The 22,398-nt window shown below is 45.9% G+C and overlaps 1 protein-coding gene across 1 annotated transcript in view; it reads right to left on the minus strand.

Annotated features, from left to right (window-relative positions):
- Positions 1-610: 610 nt before the first annotated feature.
- LOC149430904 (M-phase inducer phosphatase 1-like) overlaps positions 611-22,398 on the minus strand; it is a gene marked incomplete at its 5' end in the record, with an annotated part of 31,413 nt that continues 9,625 nt past the window's right edge. Inside the window, 10 exons of the mRNA XM_089665936.1 lie at positions 611-1,687; positions 5,907-6,018; positions 13,335-13,465; positions 16,222-16,320; positions 16,404-16,466; positions 16,552-16,638; positions 16,837-16,983; positions 17,064-17,135; positions 19,804-19,938; positions 20,629-20,748. Coding sequence (XP_089522062.1) covers positions 1,547-1,687; positions 5,907-6,018; positions 13,335-13,465; positions 16,222-16,320; positions 16,404-16,466; positions 16,552-16,638; positions 16,837-16,983; positions 17,064-17,135; positions 19,804-19,938; positions 20,629-20,748 — 1,107 coding nt within the window. The remainder of the gene's footprint in view (positions 1,688-5,906; positions 6,019-13,334; positions 13,466-16,221; positions 16,321-16,403; positions 16,467-16,551; positions 16,639-16,836; positions 16,984-17,063; positions 17,136-19,803; positions 19,939-20,628; positions 20,749-22,398) is intronic.

Consider the following 22,398-nt stretch of genomic DNA (forward strand, 5'->3'; position numbering starts at 1 on the left):
ATCAGCAGCCATGTGATGGCCATCTCATGACTGCTGATCGCCAAGTTCTCTGGCTTAGAGGCTGCAGCATCAAACCAATCAAGTCCATTACTTCCTGCACTTTAACCCCTTCACGCCAGCACTTCCCAGCCCTTTAAGGGTTCCAGAAGCTGGGAGGCAGGGCAGGGTTTAGGGTCATGTGACCGCCGTGACATGATCGGGAAAGGTTCCGAACGAAAGAGATCGGGACCTTTCCGTGAGTACCAGACGTGTGCTGGGGGCGTGCACTCCCGGCAGGTTTTTTTTTTAATAGAACGCAAATGTGCGGCCACTCTGCGTCTAGGCCCAGATGCCAGGAGGCCGCACATTTGTGTACAACTGGTGTGAAGAGGTTAAGGATGGGGGGCCACATTATGGGCTCCTTTGCACTAGCATTAGCCCTCTGAAGAGCAATCCACAGTGGGTGTTTAGAAGCAGTACAGAGGCATTAACCCCTAAAATGCCACACAACTGGATGCATTGCAGCTCTCATTTACTTGAAGGGGTTGCAAGCAGTAGAACCATCTGCCAAATGCAAAAGGAAGTGTCATTCTCGCAATGGATTTTAAACAAGCCCAATACTGGGCCATGCTGGATTTAAACATTAGAACTTTATTTACACATGTCAGAGACAGTCAGTATAGAGAGCAGGTGGCCTGAATACAAAACATGTTTGTAATTGCTCAGCTGTTTGTCCCAAAAAGAAGAGCCCCAGCCACCTCCTCCATAATGTTCCACCATTTCTAACAATGAGCAACTGGGGCCCATGGAGGCCTTCTAAAGGAATGGAGGAGCCACCAGTGGAAACTCCTTACCACGAGACCGATTTATGAAAAGCAATACAGTTACCCATAGCAACCAGACTGAATCAAATGGTAGCCATGGGCAACAACTCCACGTTTCATAAAAATTGGCTCCACCACCAAACATCTCAATACAAAGCCTATGTTCTACCCATGCAGACTGATCTTCGGCGCTGTATATATAAACACCGATTAAAAACACACCCCATAATACATGCAAACCAGGTTTACTCCAACATAAAAAAAAAAAAAATTCCAACATGGTAAAAAAAACTTTTGGAATAAAAACTGATGCAGCATCAGTAATAAAATTGGATTCATCCTCCACTCTCAAAATTGAGAAAGTTAAAATAAAACATTGCCGTGCACACGATAAGCCGAGTCATCCTCGAATACCGCGTCTCCGGAAGTCTCAGTGCCAGGATGGCGCTCTGCATTCACCAATAGGCTGGTGACACCCTCCCCCACCCTGCCGCCATCTGCAGGGCAAACTCACAAAGCTTTGAAAGAAAAAAAAAAAATTCTGGAACAGTGGTTAGTCTCTGGTTCAGTTGGTGACCTCTGAGGTGCGTCTGCTCCAGGCAGTTCATCTCCGGTCTGACCAAATACACAAGCCTGACCCTCATTTCCCAGAAATCTGTGCAAATCTGATGGCATCTGGAGCATTGTGACAATATGGCGCCACCTTCTCCCGCTCAGCAGGACGAACGCCGCTTGATGTCCCCTCATAGCTTCTTGAGGCGGCTGTACAGCTCTCGCTTGCTCCGCTCCCCGGCCCAGGTCCGGCTTTTCATGCGAAATCGCCGCAGGTCCTCTTTGAAATCTTCGTGCAGCATGGGCCGGTAGCTCTGGGGCTCACAGAATGACTGTTGAGAAAGATGAAGACCATGAAAACCACCGATGGGACAAATGAAAGATTTCCATTTAAAAAAAAAACAAAAAACGGATAAGGGCATATCTTACAGGATGGATATCCAGCCAACAGTGGAAGTTCAAACAAACTTTATTGCTAGTAAAGCAAACTCACAAAAGCAGGATGGGACATACCACTCACTCCTATTATGCTTTTCTCCCCCGTAGCAGCTTGGTCATGAAGGGGAGAACTTCCAATGAGCAAATGGCCACATTAAACATACCCGGTCTATCAGCGAATTCGATACGTTCCTCTTTTGACCCAGCTACTACAGGTGGTAACCAAACTTCACTCAGACTCCCACCTCAACTCTCGTCTCCTGGACCCTGTTCCCTCAACTACTACAGCCTCTATCCTACGCACCCTCACACATTACAGTGGATGGAAAGATGCAAAGAATGGAATCACCAAAACTGTCCTCTTCACTCCTCCCAAGGCCTCCTTGCTGTCTAGCTCTAGTCTCCTCACCAGGACTTCTCCAGAGCCTCATTGTGACAAACCGCCCCTTTGTGATAACATTTTGCCCTGTTCAGGTTTTCTCCCCTTGCCACGCGGTCTTGCCGTTCTCCCCTTGCCACGCGGTCTTGCCGTTCTCCCCTTGCCACGCGGTCTTGCCGTTCTCCCCTTGCCACGCGGTCTTGCCGTTCTCCCCTTGCCACGCGGTCTTGCCGTTCTCCCCTTGCCACGCGGTCTTGCCGTTCTCCCCTTGCCACGCGGTCTTGCCGTTCTCCCCTTGCCACGCGGTCTTGCCGTTCTCCCCTTGCCACGCGGTCTTGCCGTTCTCCCCTTGCCACGCGGTCTTGCCGTTCTCCCCTTGCCACGCGGTCTTGCCGTTCTTTTTAAAGCTGTATATCTTTAGCAGCAGTTATGTAGACAGGCATTCTGCACTGTTTGTTTAGGGCAGGAGTAGGCAACCTGGACTACAAGTTCCATCATGCCTCTGCAAGTCATAGCTGTAATGGTCAGTTTTGTCATCTCTGCAATGCCTCATGGGAAATGTAGTTCAACAGCTAGAGAGCCGCAGGTTGCCTACCCCTGATTTAGGGGAATGTGAACTTGTAGTCTTTCACTTCTCTAGATTTCATACTGTGCTGATTGCTGTTGTGTTGAGTTTTGTTGTGGGTGGGGAAAACTAGGTGCCCGACTGTCTGGTGGGGGTGAAGGGGGCAGGGATTACTGCCAGGATGTGCTGTATATACTGAGCTGTGTTCAATAAAGATTCATTCACCCTACAAGAAGTTCCGACTCGTGGTTTGGGATATCGGGGAAGGATGTCTTTGAGCTCTAATACCGCCTTGGCAGAGCGCTGGAAGACTTGCAGGACAAGGGGACCATTGGCTGAGACGCATCGCTCTGCACAAGGAAGCCCAGGCAGAACAGTTCCACCACACTCATGTCCTCTGGCTGCTGCAGCATTTGGGTAGAGGGTTCCAATGTCACAGCACCCCAGTGTACTGCAGTCCTAGCTACATTTTCAGAATCTCCAAATTTGGAGCACACACAGTTAGGTCCATAGATATTTTGACACGGGCACAATTTTCACTTTTGGCTCCGTATGCCACCAGAATAAAATTAAAACAAACCAATCCAAATGAATTTGAAGTGCAGACTTTCAGCTTTAATTCAAGGGGTAGAACATAAAAATCAAATAAAAAAATTTTAGAACTTCAACCATTTTTATACATACACAGTCCCTCCATTGTCAGGGGCTCAAATGTAAAAATTGGACAAATGAATATAATCAAATAAAAATGTTCATTTGTAATATTTTGTTGATAATCCTTTACTGGCAATGACTGTCTGAAGTCTGGAACCCATGGACATTTCCAAAGACTGGGTTTCCTCCTTTCTGATGCTTTCGTCATGTCCATGGGTTCCAGACTTCAGGCAAAGCATCAGAAAGGAGGAAACCCAGTCTTTGCCTGAAGTCTGGAACCCATGGACATGACCAAAGCATCAGAAAGGAGGAAACCCAGTCCTCGGACGTGTCCATGGGTTCCAGACTTCAGGTAAAGACTGGGTTTCCTCCTTTCTGATGCTTTGCCTGAAGTCTGGAACCCATGGACATGACCAAAGACTGGGTTTCCTCCTTTCTCATGCTTTGCCAGGCTCTAACTGCAGCTGTCTTCAGTTTTGCCTTCAGCAAGTGAAATGCATGCTCAATTGGGTTGAGATCAGGTGACTGACTCGGCCATTGCAGAATATTCCACTTTTCCTTCAAAAGCTCCTGGGTTGCTTTTGCAGTGTGTTTTGGATCATTGTCCATCTGTACTGTGAAGCTCCATCCAATCAACGTTGCTGCATTTGGCTGAATCTGGGCTGACAGTAGATCTGTGAACACGGCAGAATTCATCCGGCTGCTTCTGTCACATCAATAACCACCAATGACCCAGTGCCACTGGAAGCCATGCATGCCCATGCCATCACACTGCCTCCACCATGGTTTACAGATGACGTTGTGTGCTTTGGATCATGAGCTGTTCAAAACCTTTTCCACACTTTGTTCTTCCAATCATTCTGGTACAGATCCATCTTCATTTCATCCGTCCAAAGAATGCTTTTCCAGAACTAGTCCGGCTTTAGATTTTTTTGGGCAGTCTAATCTGGCTTTTCTATTCTTCAGGCTTATGAATGGTTTGCACCTTGTGGTGAACCCACTCCAAAGACATGCTGGTAGGTTAATTGGACCTTTACTAAATTGGTCCTAATGTGTATGTATGAATGTGAGTTAGGGACCTTAGATTGTACACCCCTTGAGGGTTAGGAACTGATGTGAATGTACAATATGTGTAAAGCACTGCGTAAATTGACAGCACTATACAAGTACCTGAAATAAATAACCCTCTGTATTTGCTCTCGTGAAGTCTTCTCTTGATTGTAGACTTTGACAATGATACGCCCACCTCCTAGAGAGTGTCCTTCACTTGTCTGGATGTTGTGAATGGGTTTTTCTTTATCATAGAGGATCCTGCGATCATCCACCACTGTTGTCTTCCGTGGACGTCCATGTCTTTATGTTGCTGAGCTCACCAGTGCGTTCTTCTTTCCTCAGAATGGACCAAACTGTTGATCTGGCCGCTCTTCATGTTGCGATCTCTCCGATGGATTTGTTTTGTTTTTGAAGCCTTACAATGGCTGGTTTCCCTTGCATGGACAGCTCCTTTGAATGCATGTTGTAGGTTCACAACAATAGATTCCAAAATACCACACTTAGAATCTGACAAAAATAGCCCTGCCACCTTCCAGAGGTTCAGACTTTCCTCAGAACCCATCCAACGATACGGCTGGGCATAGAAATCAGTGACGAGAAGAAGGCCTCTAGTCCTCCAAGGGCATAGAGAGGAGTGAAGCGCCATCATTACGTCACTTCTGGTTCCAGCACCATGTAAAGGCTTGTTTGATCTAATGCTTTAAAATTGCAGAGGAAAGATGCGGGGCCTGGACTCCAGATCTCTCCATAAAGAGGACCTGCCACTGCTTGTTTGCTTATTTCTAAAAAACTAATCTAAATATATTTATATAAATGTAAATTCTCTTAAAAAGACAGTAAAAATTATAACAAGAAAACAAATTTTTAAGTACCTCCGCCCCCCCCCGTGCTCACAGTGGAGCATGCATACGTAGGCCATGCCCACATATGTAAACAGCGTTCAAACCACATATGTGAGGTGTCACCACGAACGTCAGAACGAAAGCAATAATTCTAGCACTAGACCTCATAACTTTGAACTGGTAACCTTGTAGAATTTTTTTTTTTTTTTTTTTAGTACTGTAGTTTGGAGTCATTCTACCAGCATGCACAATTTTAAAGCATGAAATGTTTGGTATCTACTCAGCATTCCATCTTTCACAAAAAAAAAAAAATTTTGTTACATATTGAGTTTTGTTTTCTTATTCATTAAAGTGTTTAAAAAAAAAAAAAAATGCGTTTGAAAAATAACATTTAAGGTAAAAAAAAAAACAAAACAAAAAAAAAAAAAACCCACCACCATTTCAGTTTTGGCCAAGTGCATCCTGAATTTTCAGTTCCGGCACCAGAATTTTTATTTCGGTGCAACACCAATGCCTGTGTTGGAAAGAGATTTCCCCAGCAGAAGCTGCAGCTGAAAGGACTTCTATGGTGGCCTCAGACAGAAGTTCTGCAGCTCATTCAGCTCTGTCATGAATCTCACCTTACACTTGGCGAAGAAGTCTTTGTAGCCTCCAGCCAGGATGTAGAGCTCGGGGTAATGCAAACTTGGATACTCATTCATGTCCCGGTCCTTCTCACGGAGGAACTTGCACCTGCAACCAAAAGGAGACACTGAATGAGACAAGGAGCAACTGACCGACATCAGGTAGTGAAAACCAGGAGATTTACACCACAGCCGTTACCCGCTTCCCAACCGCCCGCCATGGACTGCAGCTCCCCAACTGCGGGCACAGCAGAATGAAGTTCCCGGTGATCATGTGATCGCTATGCGATCACATTGTAAGCAAAGCTGTTCTGAATCGATCTCATTTATAAGAGCTCTGGTTCTTCCTAGCGAGTTGTGATTGGCCCAATCACAGCACCCCATGTGACCAGTTCTAGCTACAGATCACCATCTTGAGCTGTCAAACTCAACTCAATGACTGTTCAAGAATGCATTAGATTCATGATAGCAAGCTTTGCAGGAGAAATAAAGAGAATTTCTCCTGAAAAGTATATATTAACCTCTTGCCGTCCGCCTGCTGTTTATAAACGGCATGGCGGTGGCAGTCCAGGGTCGGGTTGCCGTCCATAAACGGCACCCGCCTTTTCTAGCTGTGCGCGCTCCCTGGGAGCGCGCACCACCGCGATCCGGTGCCCGCTGTGTCCTCCGGACACAGTGAAACACCGATCGGACGGGACCTCTGTACGAGGTCCCGATCATGTGATCACGGATTGGCGAATCAGTGATCACATGCAAAGTAGTAAGCAAGATGTCACTTGTGACATCATTGCTTACTACGTGTGAAATCTGAATGGTCACAGAGGTCACATGATACAGGGCCATTCACAACAGCCCTGTACCATGTGACAAGCTGTGACCACTCACAGCTCACTCAGTAATTCTCAATGACTGCAGGAATGCAGCCAGAGAGAAGGAGAAATGATTGCTTTTACATCCTATATGGGTGCAAAAGCAATCAGAAAAAAAAAAAATCTTCATCACCCTCCACAAGTAGTACAGTGTCACCTTGGTGACAGTGTACTGCTAGGGTGACAGTATGTAAAAAAAATAAAAAATATTACAAAAAACTAAAATAAAATGTAAAAAAAGTGTTTACAAATTATAATTTTTGGTTATAAACCAATTTGGATTTTTTTTTTTACTAAAAAAATAAACGGAATAAATTTTGGCTAAGATTTATGATGAAATATTATTTATTTGCAAAATTTTATTTAAAAAAAAAAAAACACTTTTCAAAATTTTTGAACTTTCATTTACATAGTAAAAAAAATAAAAATCCCAGCGGTGAATAAATACCACCAAAATAAAGCTTTATCTGTCTCAAAAAAATGGTAAAAAATTCATATGGGTACAGTATTGCATGACCGCGCAATTGTCATTCAAAGTGTGATAGCGCTGAAAGCTAAAAATTGCCCTGGACAGGAAGTGGTTAAATATCTATCAAATAAATAAAAAATCTATCAAATAAAAAATCTATCAAATAAAAAATCTATCAAATAAAAAATCTATCAAATAAATAAAAGTCTATCTAATAAATAAAATAAATATCTATCTAATAAATAAAATAAATATCTATCTATCAAATATCTATCAAATAAATACCTCCCTGATTACCACCACATTGTACTAGTCAAAAACAAAAATACAAAAAATTAAGGTTTTTTTAAAAACTACTTGCCAACCGCTTACCCGCATTTTGTGGGCAAGCAGCAGCTCTTGGCAAAGAGACGCAATCTTGTGTAGCTTCCTATTTTGGGGTATGAATGCACCTGCGCCCCCACCCCCCAGTCAGTCCAGGTAGAGAGGAGAGAACATGGCACTGAGTAAAAGCGCTACATTTTACACGCACACACGGTCGATTAGCACATTTAACCCTTTGATCACCCAGCAACATTAGTACAGTGTGAGTATAGAAAACATTTTACTGATCCCTGTATCCCTGCCACTAGAGACATCAGATATCAGGGTTATTCCACATATATCCATGGCATGCATGAGCAATAGCTCATTAAAGTGACAACTTTGTGTGCAAAAAAAAAAATTTACAAAAAATAAAATGTTACATGGACTCAACATGCCTCTGCAAAATCCTTGGGGTGTCTACTTTCCAAAAAAAGGGGTGTTATGGGGGGGGGGAGGTGTTCTGCCCTGGCATTTTAGCACCTCAATCAATGCGATAGGTGGTCGACAAAAGCCACATTACAGTTTTTTTTAACCAAAGACATGTAGCAGAATACGTTTCAGCCTAAAAATTGAGGAAAAAAAAAAAAAAAGTTGATTCTCACTTCTGGTTCTAAATTTAAAAAAAAAAAAAAAAAAATCCGTCTTTGCTTATAGCAAGAAAGTAAAAAAACTAGGTGATCAAGTCCCACCAAAAGAAAGCTCCATTTGGGTGAAAAAAAAAAAAAAGTGCCTGGTCAGGAAAGGGGGGGGGGGTTAAATCATCTGGAGGGCAAGTGGTTAAAGGACAAGTTCACCATTGGTATTCAGCCATTTTTAGGGTGGAACATTTAACATGTTCCTATAGCCACAGCTGCCACCCCTCTGACAGATAATAGTTCTGTGAATGAATGAACTACAAGTCCCAATCGCCTTAGCGGCTGTCTGCTTGTAGTTTTCAATTAGCTACCCCCTGCTGTTTTCCTTCTGGGTAAATGCACCTCTCCTACCTCCACTCCTAACTCAAAATCGCTTTCACTCCTGTTATATTCAGAACAAATGGTGTATTTATATTTGTGTATGTTGAGCAGTCCTCACCTCCAGTTGCACCCAGTTTACGACTGTAGCCTGGTTCCTATGAGACATCCCCCACTATTCATGTGAGCCTTATCAGCTTCTAATTGGGGGGGAGTTGAATGCTCATTTGAGCATCTCCCTATAAATTCAGATCAGCTCATGGGGGGAGATCTCTGATGGGGGGCACAGTCTCTGATGGGGGTGCTGCTTCTGATGGAGTGCGGCTTCGAAAGAGTGCGAAGCAGTTAAACACAGCAGTTGAACTAAAGCAGGAGAAAGACAACAACAGCAAGAAACTCTACTGCATGCTGGACAGACTGCAAGCAAACACCCCGGGAAACATCTTACATGCCTGAGACCCACTCCATGTACCTTTATATAATACATCCCCTCTTCATATTACTATCCTCTGTTCCCAAATCTCATTTCTTTACCCCTCTACTCCACCCCAAAACTAGCACATCTCCCCCTCATTGCTATCATCTCCCTACTACTGCTCTCATCACCCCCCAAAATTCCTCTTCTACTCCTCATTTTCCTCTCCTCCATTCCCAAAATCCATTCACTATATCCCTCTGCTCCTCCTAAACATTTGTATATTGTGTCCTCACTGCTTCCTTCGCCCCTCTATGGCACCCACCACCTCCTCCTATTATTCCACTCTCCCTCTGACCCCAACACCTCCACTAGGAGTTTCTCACGCTCCTGCACATCCCACTCCCATGCCACCTTTCTCACCCTTCTCCTCCTCCTAGCCGCGGGAGACATCTCCCCGAATCCTGGCCCTCCACCACCTCCCTCACCCGCACAACACGTCCTACCGCAACCCCCGCAACCTAGTATCTGTCCCCCTGCTCCCTAAAATCTCCCCCCCCGTTTTCATGTGCACTCCTGAACGCCCGATCGGTGTGCAACAAGCTTACCGCCATCCACGACCTCTTTGTTTCCCGCTCCCTCAACCTCCTGGCGATTACAGAAACCTGGATCCAGCCCACTGACTCTACCTCCCCTGTTGCACTCTCCTACGGAGGTCTCACCTGGACCCATTCACCCAGACCTAATGGTCGTAAAGGTGGTGGGGTTGGTCTGCTCCTGTCACCGCAGAGCACCTTCCGAGTCCTCCCAAACCCCCCCTCCCTATCCTTCTCCTCCTTCGAGGCCCACTGCGTCCGACTATTCTCCCCAACCCCCCTGAAGATTGCTGTGATATACCGGCCTCCTGGATCCATACCCCGCTTCCTGGATGACTTCTCCTCCTGGCTACCCACCATCATTCTTGGGGATTTCAACATCCCTGTCAACCTTGACAACCCGGACACAGCCCGTCTCCTCCACTTAACCTCCTCCTTTGCACTTGCACAGTGCATACAATCCACCACCCACTCCGACGGTAATATCCTTGATCTTGTCTTCTCCAACCGCTGCGCTCCCCACAACCTCACTAACACCCCCTTCCCTCTCTCTGACCACAACCTGATCACCTTCTCTATCTCCTCGTCCTCCAACGCCTACCCCTCCAAATGTCACACTACTACCAGCCGTAACCTCCGCAACCTTAACCCTGCCCCCCTCCACTCTGCAGCTGATCAACTCCATGACAGCATCCTCCCCCTGTCCTGCCCCGACTTGGCTATGACCGCCTACAACAATGCGCTGTCAGCAGCCCTTGACTCACTAGCGCCTTTAACCACATGCAACACCAGACCCCGACCGCTCCAGCCCTGGCAGACTGATCACACCAAAACCCTCAAACGACGCAGTCGTGCCCTGGAGCGACTATGGCGCAAAACAAAATCCCAACAAACCTTCACCCGCTACAAATCTGCCTTCCACACCTACACCTCCTCCCTCCACGCAGCCAAACAAGCCTACTTCCTGACCCTCATCAAGGCCCTCTCCTCCAATCCTCGCCGACTCTTCTCCACCTTCAACTCTCTACTCTCTCCACCCCCACCCAGCACCTCACTCACCGCCCTTGAGATTGCCAATCACTTCAAAAACAAGATTGACACAATTCGCAAGGACATTGCCGCAACTCACACGCCTTCTCAACCCGTCCCCTCTCACACAGCTACCCCCTCATCCCCCCTCCCCCTCGACATTACCCGCAGGGACTTAGTCACTGCTCAAACTCCCTCCAACCCCGTTCCCCCTCACTCAGCTACCCCCTCATCACCCCTCTCCCACGGCCCCACCACTGCTCTGACCTCCACTCCCACCCTACATTCCTCATACTGAAGCTCCCCCAACACTCCACACCTTTGACCTTACTACCATCAAGGAAGTCTCCAAGATCCTCTCTGATGCCCGCCTCACCACCTGCCCCCTCGACCCTATCCCCTCACAACTCCTACGACCTCCCTCCATCCTACGCTCCCTCACCCACATCTTTAATCTCTCCCTCTCCTCCGGCACTTTCCCCTCCCCACTGAAACATGCACACATCACCCCCATACTTAAAAAGCCCTCCCTGGACCCCAATGACCCGAACAACTTCAGACTCATCTCTCTGCTCCCATTTACATCTAAACTCCGAGCGCCTCGTCTACACCCGCCTATGCTCTCACCTCAACAACAACCTCCTCGATCCCCTACAGTCCGGCTTCCATCCCCTACACTCCACCGAAACCGCCTTACTCAAACTCTCCAACGACGTTCTAACCGCCAAAGCTAATGGCCACTATTCAGTGCTCCTACTCCTTGACCTCTGCGGCCTTTGACACAGTTGACCACCCCCTCCTCCTCAAAATACTACACTCCCTCGGCCTCAGAGATTCTGCTCCCTCCTGGCTCTCATCCTACCTGTCACAACGCTCTTTCAGCGTTACCTATAATGCTACCACCACCCCCTCACTCCCCCTCTCTGTTGGGGTCCCTCAAGGCTCTGTCCTTGGGCCCCTTCTCTTCTCCATCTACACCTCCTCCCTTGGCCAACTCATACACTCTCACGGCTTCAACTACCACCTCTATGCCGACGACACAAATCCATCTCTCAACCCCCCACCTCACCCCCCTCGGTCTCAGCCCGAGTCACACACATACTGAGCGACATGTCAGATTGGATGTCGCTCCACTTCCTTAAACTGAATCTCTCCAAAACCGAGCTCCTTGTCTTCCCCCAGCCCGAACCCCACCCCCCATTGACTTCTACATCACATCCAACAACGCCAATATCAAACCCGCCCCGCAGGCCAGAGTACTTGGTGTCATTCTGGACTCCAACCTATCCTTCCAGCCCCAAGTCCAATCTTTAACAAACTCGTGCAGACTCCACCTCCGCAACATGCAGACTCCACCTCCGCAACATCGCCAAAATCCGCACGTTCCTAACCCCAGAAACCACTAAACAGCTCATCCACTCCCTCATCATATCACGACTCGACTACTGCAACTCCCTCCTCACTGGCCTGCCTCGCCGCTGGCTATCCCCGCTTCAGTCCATCCTGAATACGGCTGCCAGACTCATCCACCTTTCCAACCGCTCCATTTCCGCCACCCCCCTCTGCCAATCCCTCCACTGGCCTCCACTCAGTGTCCTCCACCCCCCTCTGCCAATCCCTCCACTGGCCTCCACTCAGTGTCCTCCACCCCCCTCTGCCAATCCCTCCACTGGCTTCCGATTGCGCAACGGATCAAATTTAAAATCCTAACACTGACGTACAAAGCCGTCCACCATACTGCCCCGAACTACATCACTGACCTAATATCCAAGTACCACCCAACACGCACACTCCGCTCCTCACAAGACCTCCTCTCTAGTTCCTTGGGCGTCTCCTCCCATGCCCGCCTCCAGGACTTCTCCAGGGTGTCACCCATCCTCTGGAACTCCCTTCCCCAAAACATCAGATTATCACCTACTCTCCTCTCCTTTAGGCGCACCCTGAAAACCCATCTCTTCAGGGAAGCCTACCCCACCCCCTGCTAACTTGCCGACCTCCTCCACTCTTCCTACCACTCCATCCCCCACAGCTATCTCCTCCTGTACCACCATCCCCTCCCTCCTAGATTGTAAGCTCCAGGGATCAGGGCCCTCGATCCCCTCATGTTTTGCATTGTTCCGTCACATGTTCTGTCCCCCTTTGTAATGTACAGTGCTGAGTGAACTATTGGCGCTTTATAAATACTGTACAATAAATAATAATAATTGAATCTTCCTGTCAGTATATCTGCTTGACTGCACACCCCATACACCCCCCACATATTCTGACAGGTCTGCAGGAGACCTGCATGGCACCAGCGATCTACTGAGCCCCGGTGCAATGCTTTCCAGGCTCCTGTAGTCAAAATGCACATTTTTTTTGCAGGTAAAAAGTGCATTTATTATTTTTGCCAAAAAGGTGAACTTCTCCTTTAATGCTACTCACTGAAGCGCTACAAAAGTGTATATAAACCCAAGAAGATGTATATACAGTGTGGCTTACTAGAGCCAATCGGCCAAATGGACATTGCCTCAGTGGCCAATAAGTTCCCAACAGGTGGTGGGGGTCTTGGCACCAAAGTCAGGTCAGAGGGGCACACAAAGGATTAAAAATTCTAGGTGCCATTTTCTCATTCAGGGCCTTAGACTTGACAGGGTCCCTTTATTCTCATGCAGGACGGTTGTGGACATGGGAGTGGTTATGTGACATTGCAGGAGGGAGAGGGAGAAGACAGGCGGACATCACTCACATTCGTGGCCCACGCTCGGAGGAGAACTCGCAGTGGAAGATGATGATCACTCGTTTGGTCCCGTCGGGTTTTATGGGGCTCTTCAGCAGATGGTCCTCCAGCTCCTTCTCCATGTGTAGGTTGATGGCACCCTGTAAGAACACCCGGCACAGGTCACATGAATGGGCAGCCATTGTGGGGTTACAAGCATCGTGTACAATTGGACTTCTCCAGAATATTCAGATGCGGTGACGGCATTACGCTGTGATGGGTGGTTGTCAGCCCAGGGCAGGTTTTCCTAGGCAGGAAACACTAGATACCACACATGTGTAAGAACTGAAATCCAGGGAGGGCCGGCTAAGGGGCCATCAGGCTGGGAAGAGAAGTCACCCTGCCAACCCTTCTCACCAGTCATGATCAGCCTGCATTGCATAGAGATACACAGAGATCAGAACACTGGATCTAAAAATGGGGGTAGATCGTGATCTACCAGTAGATCAGTCTGGGCTTGCTGACCCACCATCCCAAAGCACTAAACAGAGTGCAATGCAGAGGGACTACTTGTAGAGTTGGGAGCAAGAGCCGCATACGATGCCTCCTCTGTAGTGCCGGCTCCTGTCCCAATGCAGTGATACCACCTGCACTCCACCTCTTATCCCAGTGGTCTCCAGAGTGGTGCCAGCAGCAGGAAAGATGATCTTGAAATCCATGTGAAGCAATACACTGGGTATTATAGTACAGAGCTGCTTTCACACTGATCTGCTGCGGTTTCCCCACACCACAGGTGCAGTGTATGAGATTGCTGCACTTAGCCACAGACTTCAATCATATCCTGCGGTTTGGTGAACCTTTCTGCATCTAATCTTCGGAAGGCACGAGTTTTGCTGCGCTTTCAGAAAGTGCACCACACCTGCAGGATATAACTGAAGTCAATGGCAAAAAAGACAGCCAACACAGGAAAGTCACAGATGCACTGAACCCGCATCAGTGTGAAAGCCTTATGGGGGCTCATTTACATTTGCAGTTTGGTAAAACCCCCATGTGTTTTTACCACCCCTGCCACAATCACACCTTTCCAATATAGAAGAAAAATATATTTTTCTCCTAACCCTCTTGTATTGAACTGTATTGTATTTTCTCCCTTTATATTGTAAAGCGCTGAGCAAACTGTTGGCACCATATAAATCCTGTATAATGAATTTGAAATGCTACAATTTTGGCCGTATTAAATATATTTTTATTGATACTGTATGTTGAAATGCATTTTATATATTACAAAATATATGAAATTTAATATATTTTTAATAGATTTCTGCAGATTTTTTTTAACATAAGTCAATTTTAACATTTGTAAATGGATTCCAAAAATGTAGATTTGTAGCTTTAAAAAGACAGTATTTGAAAAAAAATGTAAAAATATTTTATATTTCCCGCTGTACAGGATCCTCTGTGCGATGTCCCGATCATGTGATCACTGATTGGCCAATCAGTGATCACATGAATAGTAGTAAAGAGGTCACCTCCTGACATTGCTTACTACCTGTGAAATCTGTGAATGATCAAAGAAGTCACATGGTACAGGGCTATTCACAACAGCCTTGCACCATGTGACAAGCTGTGACCAATCACAGCTCACACAGTATTTCAATGGCTACAGGAATGCAGCCAGAGAGAAAAATTGCTTTCACACCCATAAAGGCTATAAAAGCAATCAGTGTAAAAAAAGAAAATCTTCACCACCCCCCACAAGTACAGTCACTGACACCGTACTGCTAGGGTGACAGTATTTAAAAAATGAAAAATTTGGAAATATTAAAATTTTTGGGTAAATTGGGGTTTTTTTTTTACTAATACATTTTGGCCAAGATGAAAAAAGATTTGCAAAATTTTATAAGAAAAACACTTTTTCAAAATGTTTAGACTTCATTGATCTAGCAAAATAAAAATCCCAGCGGTGAATAAATACCACCAAAATAAAGGTTTTCTGTCTGAAAAAATACTAAACAATTCACATGGGTACAGTGTTGCATGACCACGCAATTGTCATTTGACGTGTGAAAGCACTGAAAGTTGAAAATTGGCCTAGGCAGGAAGGGGGTGGAAAAAAAAAAAAAAACTAGTAGAAAAATAATTTGGTTAAATTTTTTTTTTTTTTTTTTTATTAAAACACTAACAGGGTGACAGTATGTTAAAAATAAAAATGTAAAATTTTGAAAAATTTTTACTTTTTTTACTAAAGATAGATGAATACATTTTGGCCAAGATTTATGAGGAAAGATTTGTAAAATTTTTTAAGAAAAAAAAAAACTTTCATCTATATAGCAAAAAAATAAAAATTCCAGTGGTGAACACCAATATAAGTTATCTATCTAAAAAAAAAATTCATATGGGTACAGTGTTGCATGACTGCGCAATTGTCCAAGTGCGATGGCGCTGAAAATTGGCCTGCTACTGAGTCAAATGCTTCCAGAATGCTGCCGAGGCTTACGGTAATCGGTAAGTTTCAGCACCATGGGCTGAACAGAGTCATAAAACACGCCGTGTGCAGGAAGGCGACGTGTAACCCGGCATCTAGAGTGCCGTAGCTCAAGTGTGACCCTGGTTCACATCTGTGCGGGTGGTGCCACTGCGGATCCGCACAAAAACCTGTGCGGCCGCACCACCCGCACAGAGAATTGCGGACCCGCGGGTGGATGCTGTTAGTTCTAATGGCACACCGCACGCACTAGAACCCGAGGTTCCCCTGCGGGCTGCGCTTTCCAAAGTAGTGCAGGGACTGCTTTCCTAAGTGTCCTGGGCACAGGAGTCCAAATGAATGGGCTCTCATGCCTGAGCAAAACACGGCCCTCACAGGAGTGAACTTGGGGTACAGCAGTGGAAGACTGAGCACCCTAAAACGCCAACGCACCTTGATGTGACCGCCATCGTACTCGTAGGGGTATCTGCAGTCAACGACGAAGCAACGCTGAAGGAAATGATCATAGTGCCCGTTTATTATCTTGACCATCTGTGAGGAACGAGACAAAAATGAGCCCAGAACAGACCGGTGTCAGCAGGCAGGGCCAAGGACAGTCAGAAGACAGGACTCACCATCTCCGAGGTGATGTATCTCAGCTCCTGGTGTCTCCCGCTGATGGTGGGAAAGAGGAAGACCTGGGGAAGGAATGAAGACCGTCTCATGACATGACCCAAGCAGAGGCGGAGTAATTACCTGCTCATCACACCGCTGGGTAGGTACCTTTGAGAAGTCTCCAATCAGATCCCTTTGGTCGCCGTCAAATATAGTTTCTATGGTTTCTCTGGAGAAGGATTTCGAGCGAACCATCTGTGGATGTAGAGGGAGAACACTCAATATCTCAGATACGGGAACATTTTCAAGGCATTGTGGGATTTACCAAATCTGGTGCAGCTCTGCGTAGTAACCAATCAGCTTCCAGGTTCCGTCAATGAACAAGTTGAAGTCCAATTGGTTGCCATGCACAGCTGCACCAGTTTTAGTCAGTTGACTCCGTGTCCTACACACCTTCTCAGCTTCGTGGTCATCCGTCACCTCGTACATGCTGCGCCGCCTCTTGATCTTCTCCGGCATGTCTCCTTGTACCCGCTCCGTCCTCTTCAGTGTAGGTCTGGCCACAGGAAACTGCTTTGTTGGGGATTCGGATTCACAACACTGCAGAGTCACAACAGAGTTCAGTACAAGGATTCTACACCAATCAGAGGGAAGGAAAAGTCTAGGGTTCACCTACTCACCAGTCCCGTGCTTCTTATAACCAGGGGAGCGGTCAGGAGACTGGCAACGCCAAAAGGGATTTCCGGCTCTGTCTGGAAAGGAGACCAGGAACAAAGTTTTATTATTCAAAAAAAAAAAACCTTAGGAAATTATTGCAAATTTCCTGTACTAACAGTGATTAGGCTGCACCGATAATCAGGGCCCTGGTCATCAGTGTAAATCTCCCTTCACAGTATAGCCAGTTATTGGTTCTCTTTTCCTCATGCTGTGACAACAAGCTCTGATCGCAGCTAATCACAGGTCAAGGGCCAAAACACCAGCCCTTTACCATGTGATCAGCTGTGATTGGACACAGTAGATCACATGGTAAAGGGCCACCATGACTGGCCCTTTACCTCAATCTGTGATCAGCTGTGTGACACAAAGCGATCATAGAGTACGCACCTGGGTTCCGAGGGGATGTCAATAGACGACCCCCCCCAGAACTGGACAAGCACGTTTGTAGCAGTCTGCTGGCTATAGCTCGGTCAGCAAGTGGGAGGCAGATGGCTGACAAAAGCCCAGGTGCCAGGACACCATTTCTAGTTGCCATGTGACCTGCGATTTGTCGAGCCCTGATTTTGTATATATTAACCACTTTCCATTGTTAAGGGTGGGGGGGGGGGGGGGGGGTGGAGAAGGCAAAAAAAAAAAAAAAAAATTTAAACCGCCTTACAGTTTAGTGGTGCACCGAAATGAACATTCTGGTGCCAAAACCAATAGAAGATTCAGAATGCATGTGGCCGAAAAACAAACATGTCTGCGTATTTGGGGGTGGGGAGGCTCCAATTTTTTTTTTTTGTATTTCTCTACTTTCATGTATATAATTTTTTTTAACTTATTTTATTGTCATCACATAGGGGACCAATAGTCCCAATGAGTGACAGGTCCTCTTTGTTGGGGGGCAGCAGTGTATACAGTGAGGGAGTAATGTATACAGAGGCCAAGTAATTGGCTGTCACTATATATCGGTGCCGATTTTTGAATGCAATTGCTGGCTTTTCTCATTTTTTTCATCACTATATCTCACAGAATTAGCCGTCACTTTCCCTGGAGCTAAAGGAAATGGTTTAGCTGGGGGGAAGCGACAGCTGATTCTGAGCTATAGTTAACCGCAGGCCGCCCAGCCACTGTACATATACGGTGGCAGGGCGGCACTCACAGGCAAAACCACGTTTTAAAAACGTGTGTTTTGTAAACAAATAGGAGGCGCGCTGCCGCCCTATTTGTCCTGTGGATCACCGCCGTAGATGTCAGTTGCCGGGTCACAGCCGCGATCGGCGGTAAACTGACAGAGAGCACAGCTGCAGTAGCTGTGCTGTCTGTCACCTCTCTGTCAGCTCGAGGATGAGCTGATCGAGAAAGAATAGTTTCTCTCTTGATCAGCCTTGTCCCACCCAGTACACACCCCCACCCCACCCCCTAGTAACACTCCCCTCACTCCTATAACCCTTCCCTGCTAAATAAAGTTAACCCCTTCCTCCCCAGTGCTATTAGTACAGTGTCAGTTTTTTTTTTTTGCACTGATCACTGTATTAGTGTTTTTGGGGATGTCAGTGACCCCAAGTCAGTACCCCCCAATGTCAAAATGTCCGCCGCAGTCCCGCCATAAGTCCCTGATCGCCACCATAATTCGCTGATCGCCGCCATTGGAAAAAAAAAAAAACCTAAAAATCCCAGTATCTTTCCCGCCATTTGTAAACGCTACAACTTTCACGTAAACCAATTAATTTACACGTATTGGGTTTTTTTTTTTTAGCAAAGACATGTCGCAGAATGCATTTTGGCCGAAATTTATGACTAAATTTGATTTTTGCATTTTTTTTTTACTGGACATGTTTTATAGCAAAAAGTCCAAAATATTGTTTTTTTTTCCTCAAAATTGTCAGCCTTTTCTTTTTATAAGGCAAAAAAAAAAAAAAAAAAAAAAAAAAAAAACCACACCACACAGGCGATCAAATACCACCGAAAGAAAGCTCAATTTGTGGGGGGGGGAAAAAAAAAAAAAAAAAAAAAAAAGTAAATTTCATTTATGTACCGTATTGCATGACCGCGCAATTGTCCATTAAACTAGCGCAGCGCTGTATAGCAGAGAAATGGCGTAAATTGCAGTATCTATACCATAGTTTGTAGACGCTATAACTTCCACACAAAGCAATCAATATACACTTATTGGGATTTTTTTTACCAAAAACATGGAGCAGAATACATTTTGGCCTAAATTTATAACCAACTTTGAGTTTACTATATATATATTTTATAGCTGAAAATAAAAAATATTGTTTTTCTTCAAAATGTTTGGCGTTTTTTTGTTTATAGCGTGAAAAATAAAAAAGCGCACAGGTGATCAAATTACACGGAAAGAAAGCTCTATTTGTGTGCAAAAAAGGACGTAAATTTCGTTTGGTTGCAGCGTTGCATGACCGCGCAATTATCAGTTAAATTAGTGCAGCGCCAAGTAGCAAAAAGAGGCGTGGTCATTAAGGGGGGTAAATCCTCAGGAGCTCAAGTGGTTAAAGAAAAAAAAAAAAAAAAAGTAAAAAATTTAAATAAACAAAAAATAGTTTTGGGAGTTTTTGCATCTTCAGGCCAAAAACCACAACAAACTCAAAACCCAACAAAAGCACACGTGTGCAAAAACAGCTCCGGCAGCCAAGTTGTTAGAAGCGACACACGTCTTGTGGCAGACATCCATTGGTATGCCGGTCAGCACAGTCTCACCTCTGTATCCTCTCCATCCAGCATATCCAGGAAGCCGTCATCACTGCTCTCAGTAGTGGTGGAAGTGCAGGAAGATTTCCTTACGAACGGCAGGTCACAGGATCGAATCTCAAAATCCTTCCCCGGTGAAGAAAACTATGGAGAGAAAAAAAAAAAAAAAAGTTAGGTCAACTGTAAAAGTGAAGATAAAACACCTAGCAATGTTAGCCGTGCCTAGGCAATACCGGGAAACTCACTTTTATCCACTTCCTAAGAAATACAAGTGCACTTCCTGTGCCTAGGCACTCCTGTTCTATATCATAACTGTACATCTGCAGTGTGAGATCCAATCAATTGCTGCCTCTCACTGCTAGTCTCATTTGATGTCACTACTGTGCTGCTCACGGTTCTATGCCGGGGACTCTGCCATGAGGATGCAATGCATAGCCTCTGCCACCTCTACGTGGAGAACATGGCAGGTCAGTAAAAGCTAAAGGATCAGATGTTGTTGGGAGCCTACTGGCTAGTGACCAGGGGCGGACTGACCATTTGGAAACTCGGGCGCTGCCCGAGGGCCCGGGGTCAGTAGGGGGCCCCATGAGATGCCCCGGGTACCTTTTTCATAAGCTTTTTTCAGTTTGGGCAAGGACACAGGGGCCCCATTATCCCCTATTGCCCGGGGGCCCCATGAGTTGTCAGTCCGCCCCTGCTAGTGACCCCTTTTTTGTGCACATCTTCCCCAGTGCAGGTAGTTTTAAATCAAAACCCACGACACAAGGACAGTTCCCGCCAGAGTAGCATCAGAGTGAACAGGCAGTATTATTCCCGACAAAGGCTGCAACTTACCATACACGCCGGCGCCGACTTTTGCCTCTGTACCAGAACTTCCTTCCCACTAGCATGACACCGAGGTGGCTCCATGCCTCTGAAGCTGGGCCTTGCTGGCAACTTGAACTGGAAGGGCTCCTGAAAGACACAAGCGATTGATCAATGTGCTTTACCGGGGCCAAGTCCGACAGGGCAGACTGAAAGTAACTGGAGACAGCACTTTGCACCGTCCCACTGTGCTATTGGGAAGGGGGGGGGCAGGCCATGTATAACAAAGACACCTACATTGGCAGATCAGAAAAGTTTTATTAAAGCTGAATTGTAATGTACGCTTATAATTCCTTTGGTTCGCCCGCCCACGCGATCAAATAATTTTTTTTTTTTTTTTTATAACAAAAGGCCTCTGGACACCAAGTGACTGCTTGGAGCTTTCTGCTGTAGTTTGTTGTGGCAGGAATGGCTAACCGGGTCCTGTAAACATGGCGCTTGGAAGAGAAACAATCCCTGGCAACCATGTAGACTTGCATACTCCTTCCTGCTGCTCACTGTACTCTGCTGTGCAATCAGCTGATCAGTTCATCACCAGAAGCTAATCAGCAGATTTCACACATCTAGAGAGAAAAAAAAAAAAAAAAAAAAAAAAAAAGTATGTCATGGGTGCATTTCCTCCCGTTTTTTGGAGCAGAAATTCAGTGAAAAGCTGAGAGGCGGGCCAGTACAGTAAGAGCATGGATTATGACTAACGTAGTTAAAACTAGGAACCAATTAGGTTAAGCACAGTACATGTGCCTGTCCATCTCCCCCCAAAAGCAAGAGGGTTACTTCAAGGGATTTGTATAGGCATGGCCAAAATTTTCCCATCCCTCCATATCACAGAGCAGCATTACCACCCCCAACATCTTTGTGCTCAGATGCAACTGATTTATACATGCCCCCAGAACTACATCTCTCAACAAACCTTTCCCTACATGGTACATGGACAAGATCTTGGGAATTAGGGCAGCACCATTATTTTGCTGAGTAAGAAATGCAGGCTTGCGGAGAAGAACCACGTGGTAGGAAGAGTCAGTTCTGTACCTCAACAAAGGGGTAGGTAATGGGGTTGTAGGTCAGCAGAGGGGTAAGAATAAGGGAACATTGTAGTCCAGGAGACAGGTAGGTATAGGGAAAGTTCTGTAGTCCAGCATGCAGATCTGCCAACACTGCTTGGGTTTTCAGTGTAGCAGAGACCGAACACAGGAAGTAAGCCGCTCACAATGTTTTGTACCTGCAGCATTTTTTTTTTTTTTTTTTTTTAAAGGATTAAGTTTACAAAAAAAAAAAAAAAAAAAAAACCACACCACACAATTTCTGCAGGAAAAAAAAAAAAAAAAAAAATTTTTTTTTTAAATTTATTTCAAGTACTTAACCACTTGCCTACTGGGAACTTTTACCCCTTCCTTACCAGGCCAATTTTCAGCGCTGTCGCACTTTGAAGTAGAATTGAGCAGTCATGCAACACTGTACCCATATGAAATTATCATTTTTCTCAGAAATAGAGCTTCCTTTTGGTGGTATTTAATTGCCGCTGGGCAAAAAAAAAAAAAAAAAATATTTGTTTCTATTATAAAATTTTGCAAACAGGTAAATTTTTCTCCTTCACTGATGTGCGATGGAGGCGGCACTGACAGGCGGCACCGATCAGGGCAGATAGTCGGTCCCCTGATGATCGGTGCCGATCCCTGCTCGGACAACCGCCGCTTCTCGGCAGTACTTTCCTCATGCTATGACAGTGTGAGGAAAGGGCAG

This window comes from Staurois parvus, unplaced genomic scaffold (genome assembly GCF_062004578.1).
Source record: "Staurois parvus isolate SC_StPar_1 unplaced genomic scaffold, SC_StPar_1.0 ptg002419l, whole genome shotgun sequence".
In the NCBI taxonomy this organism is placed as follows: Eukaryota; Metazoa; Chordata; class Amphibia; order Anura; family Ranidae; genus Staurois; species Staurois parvus.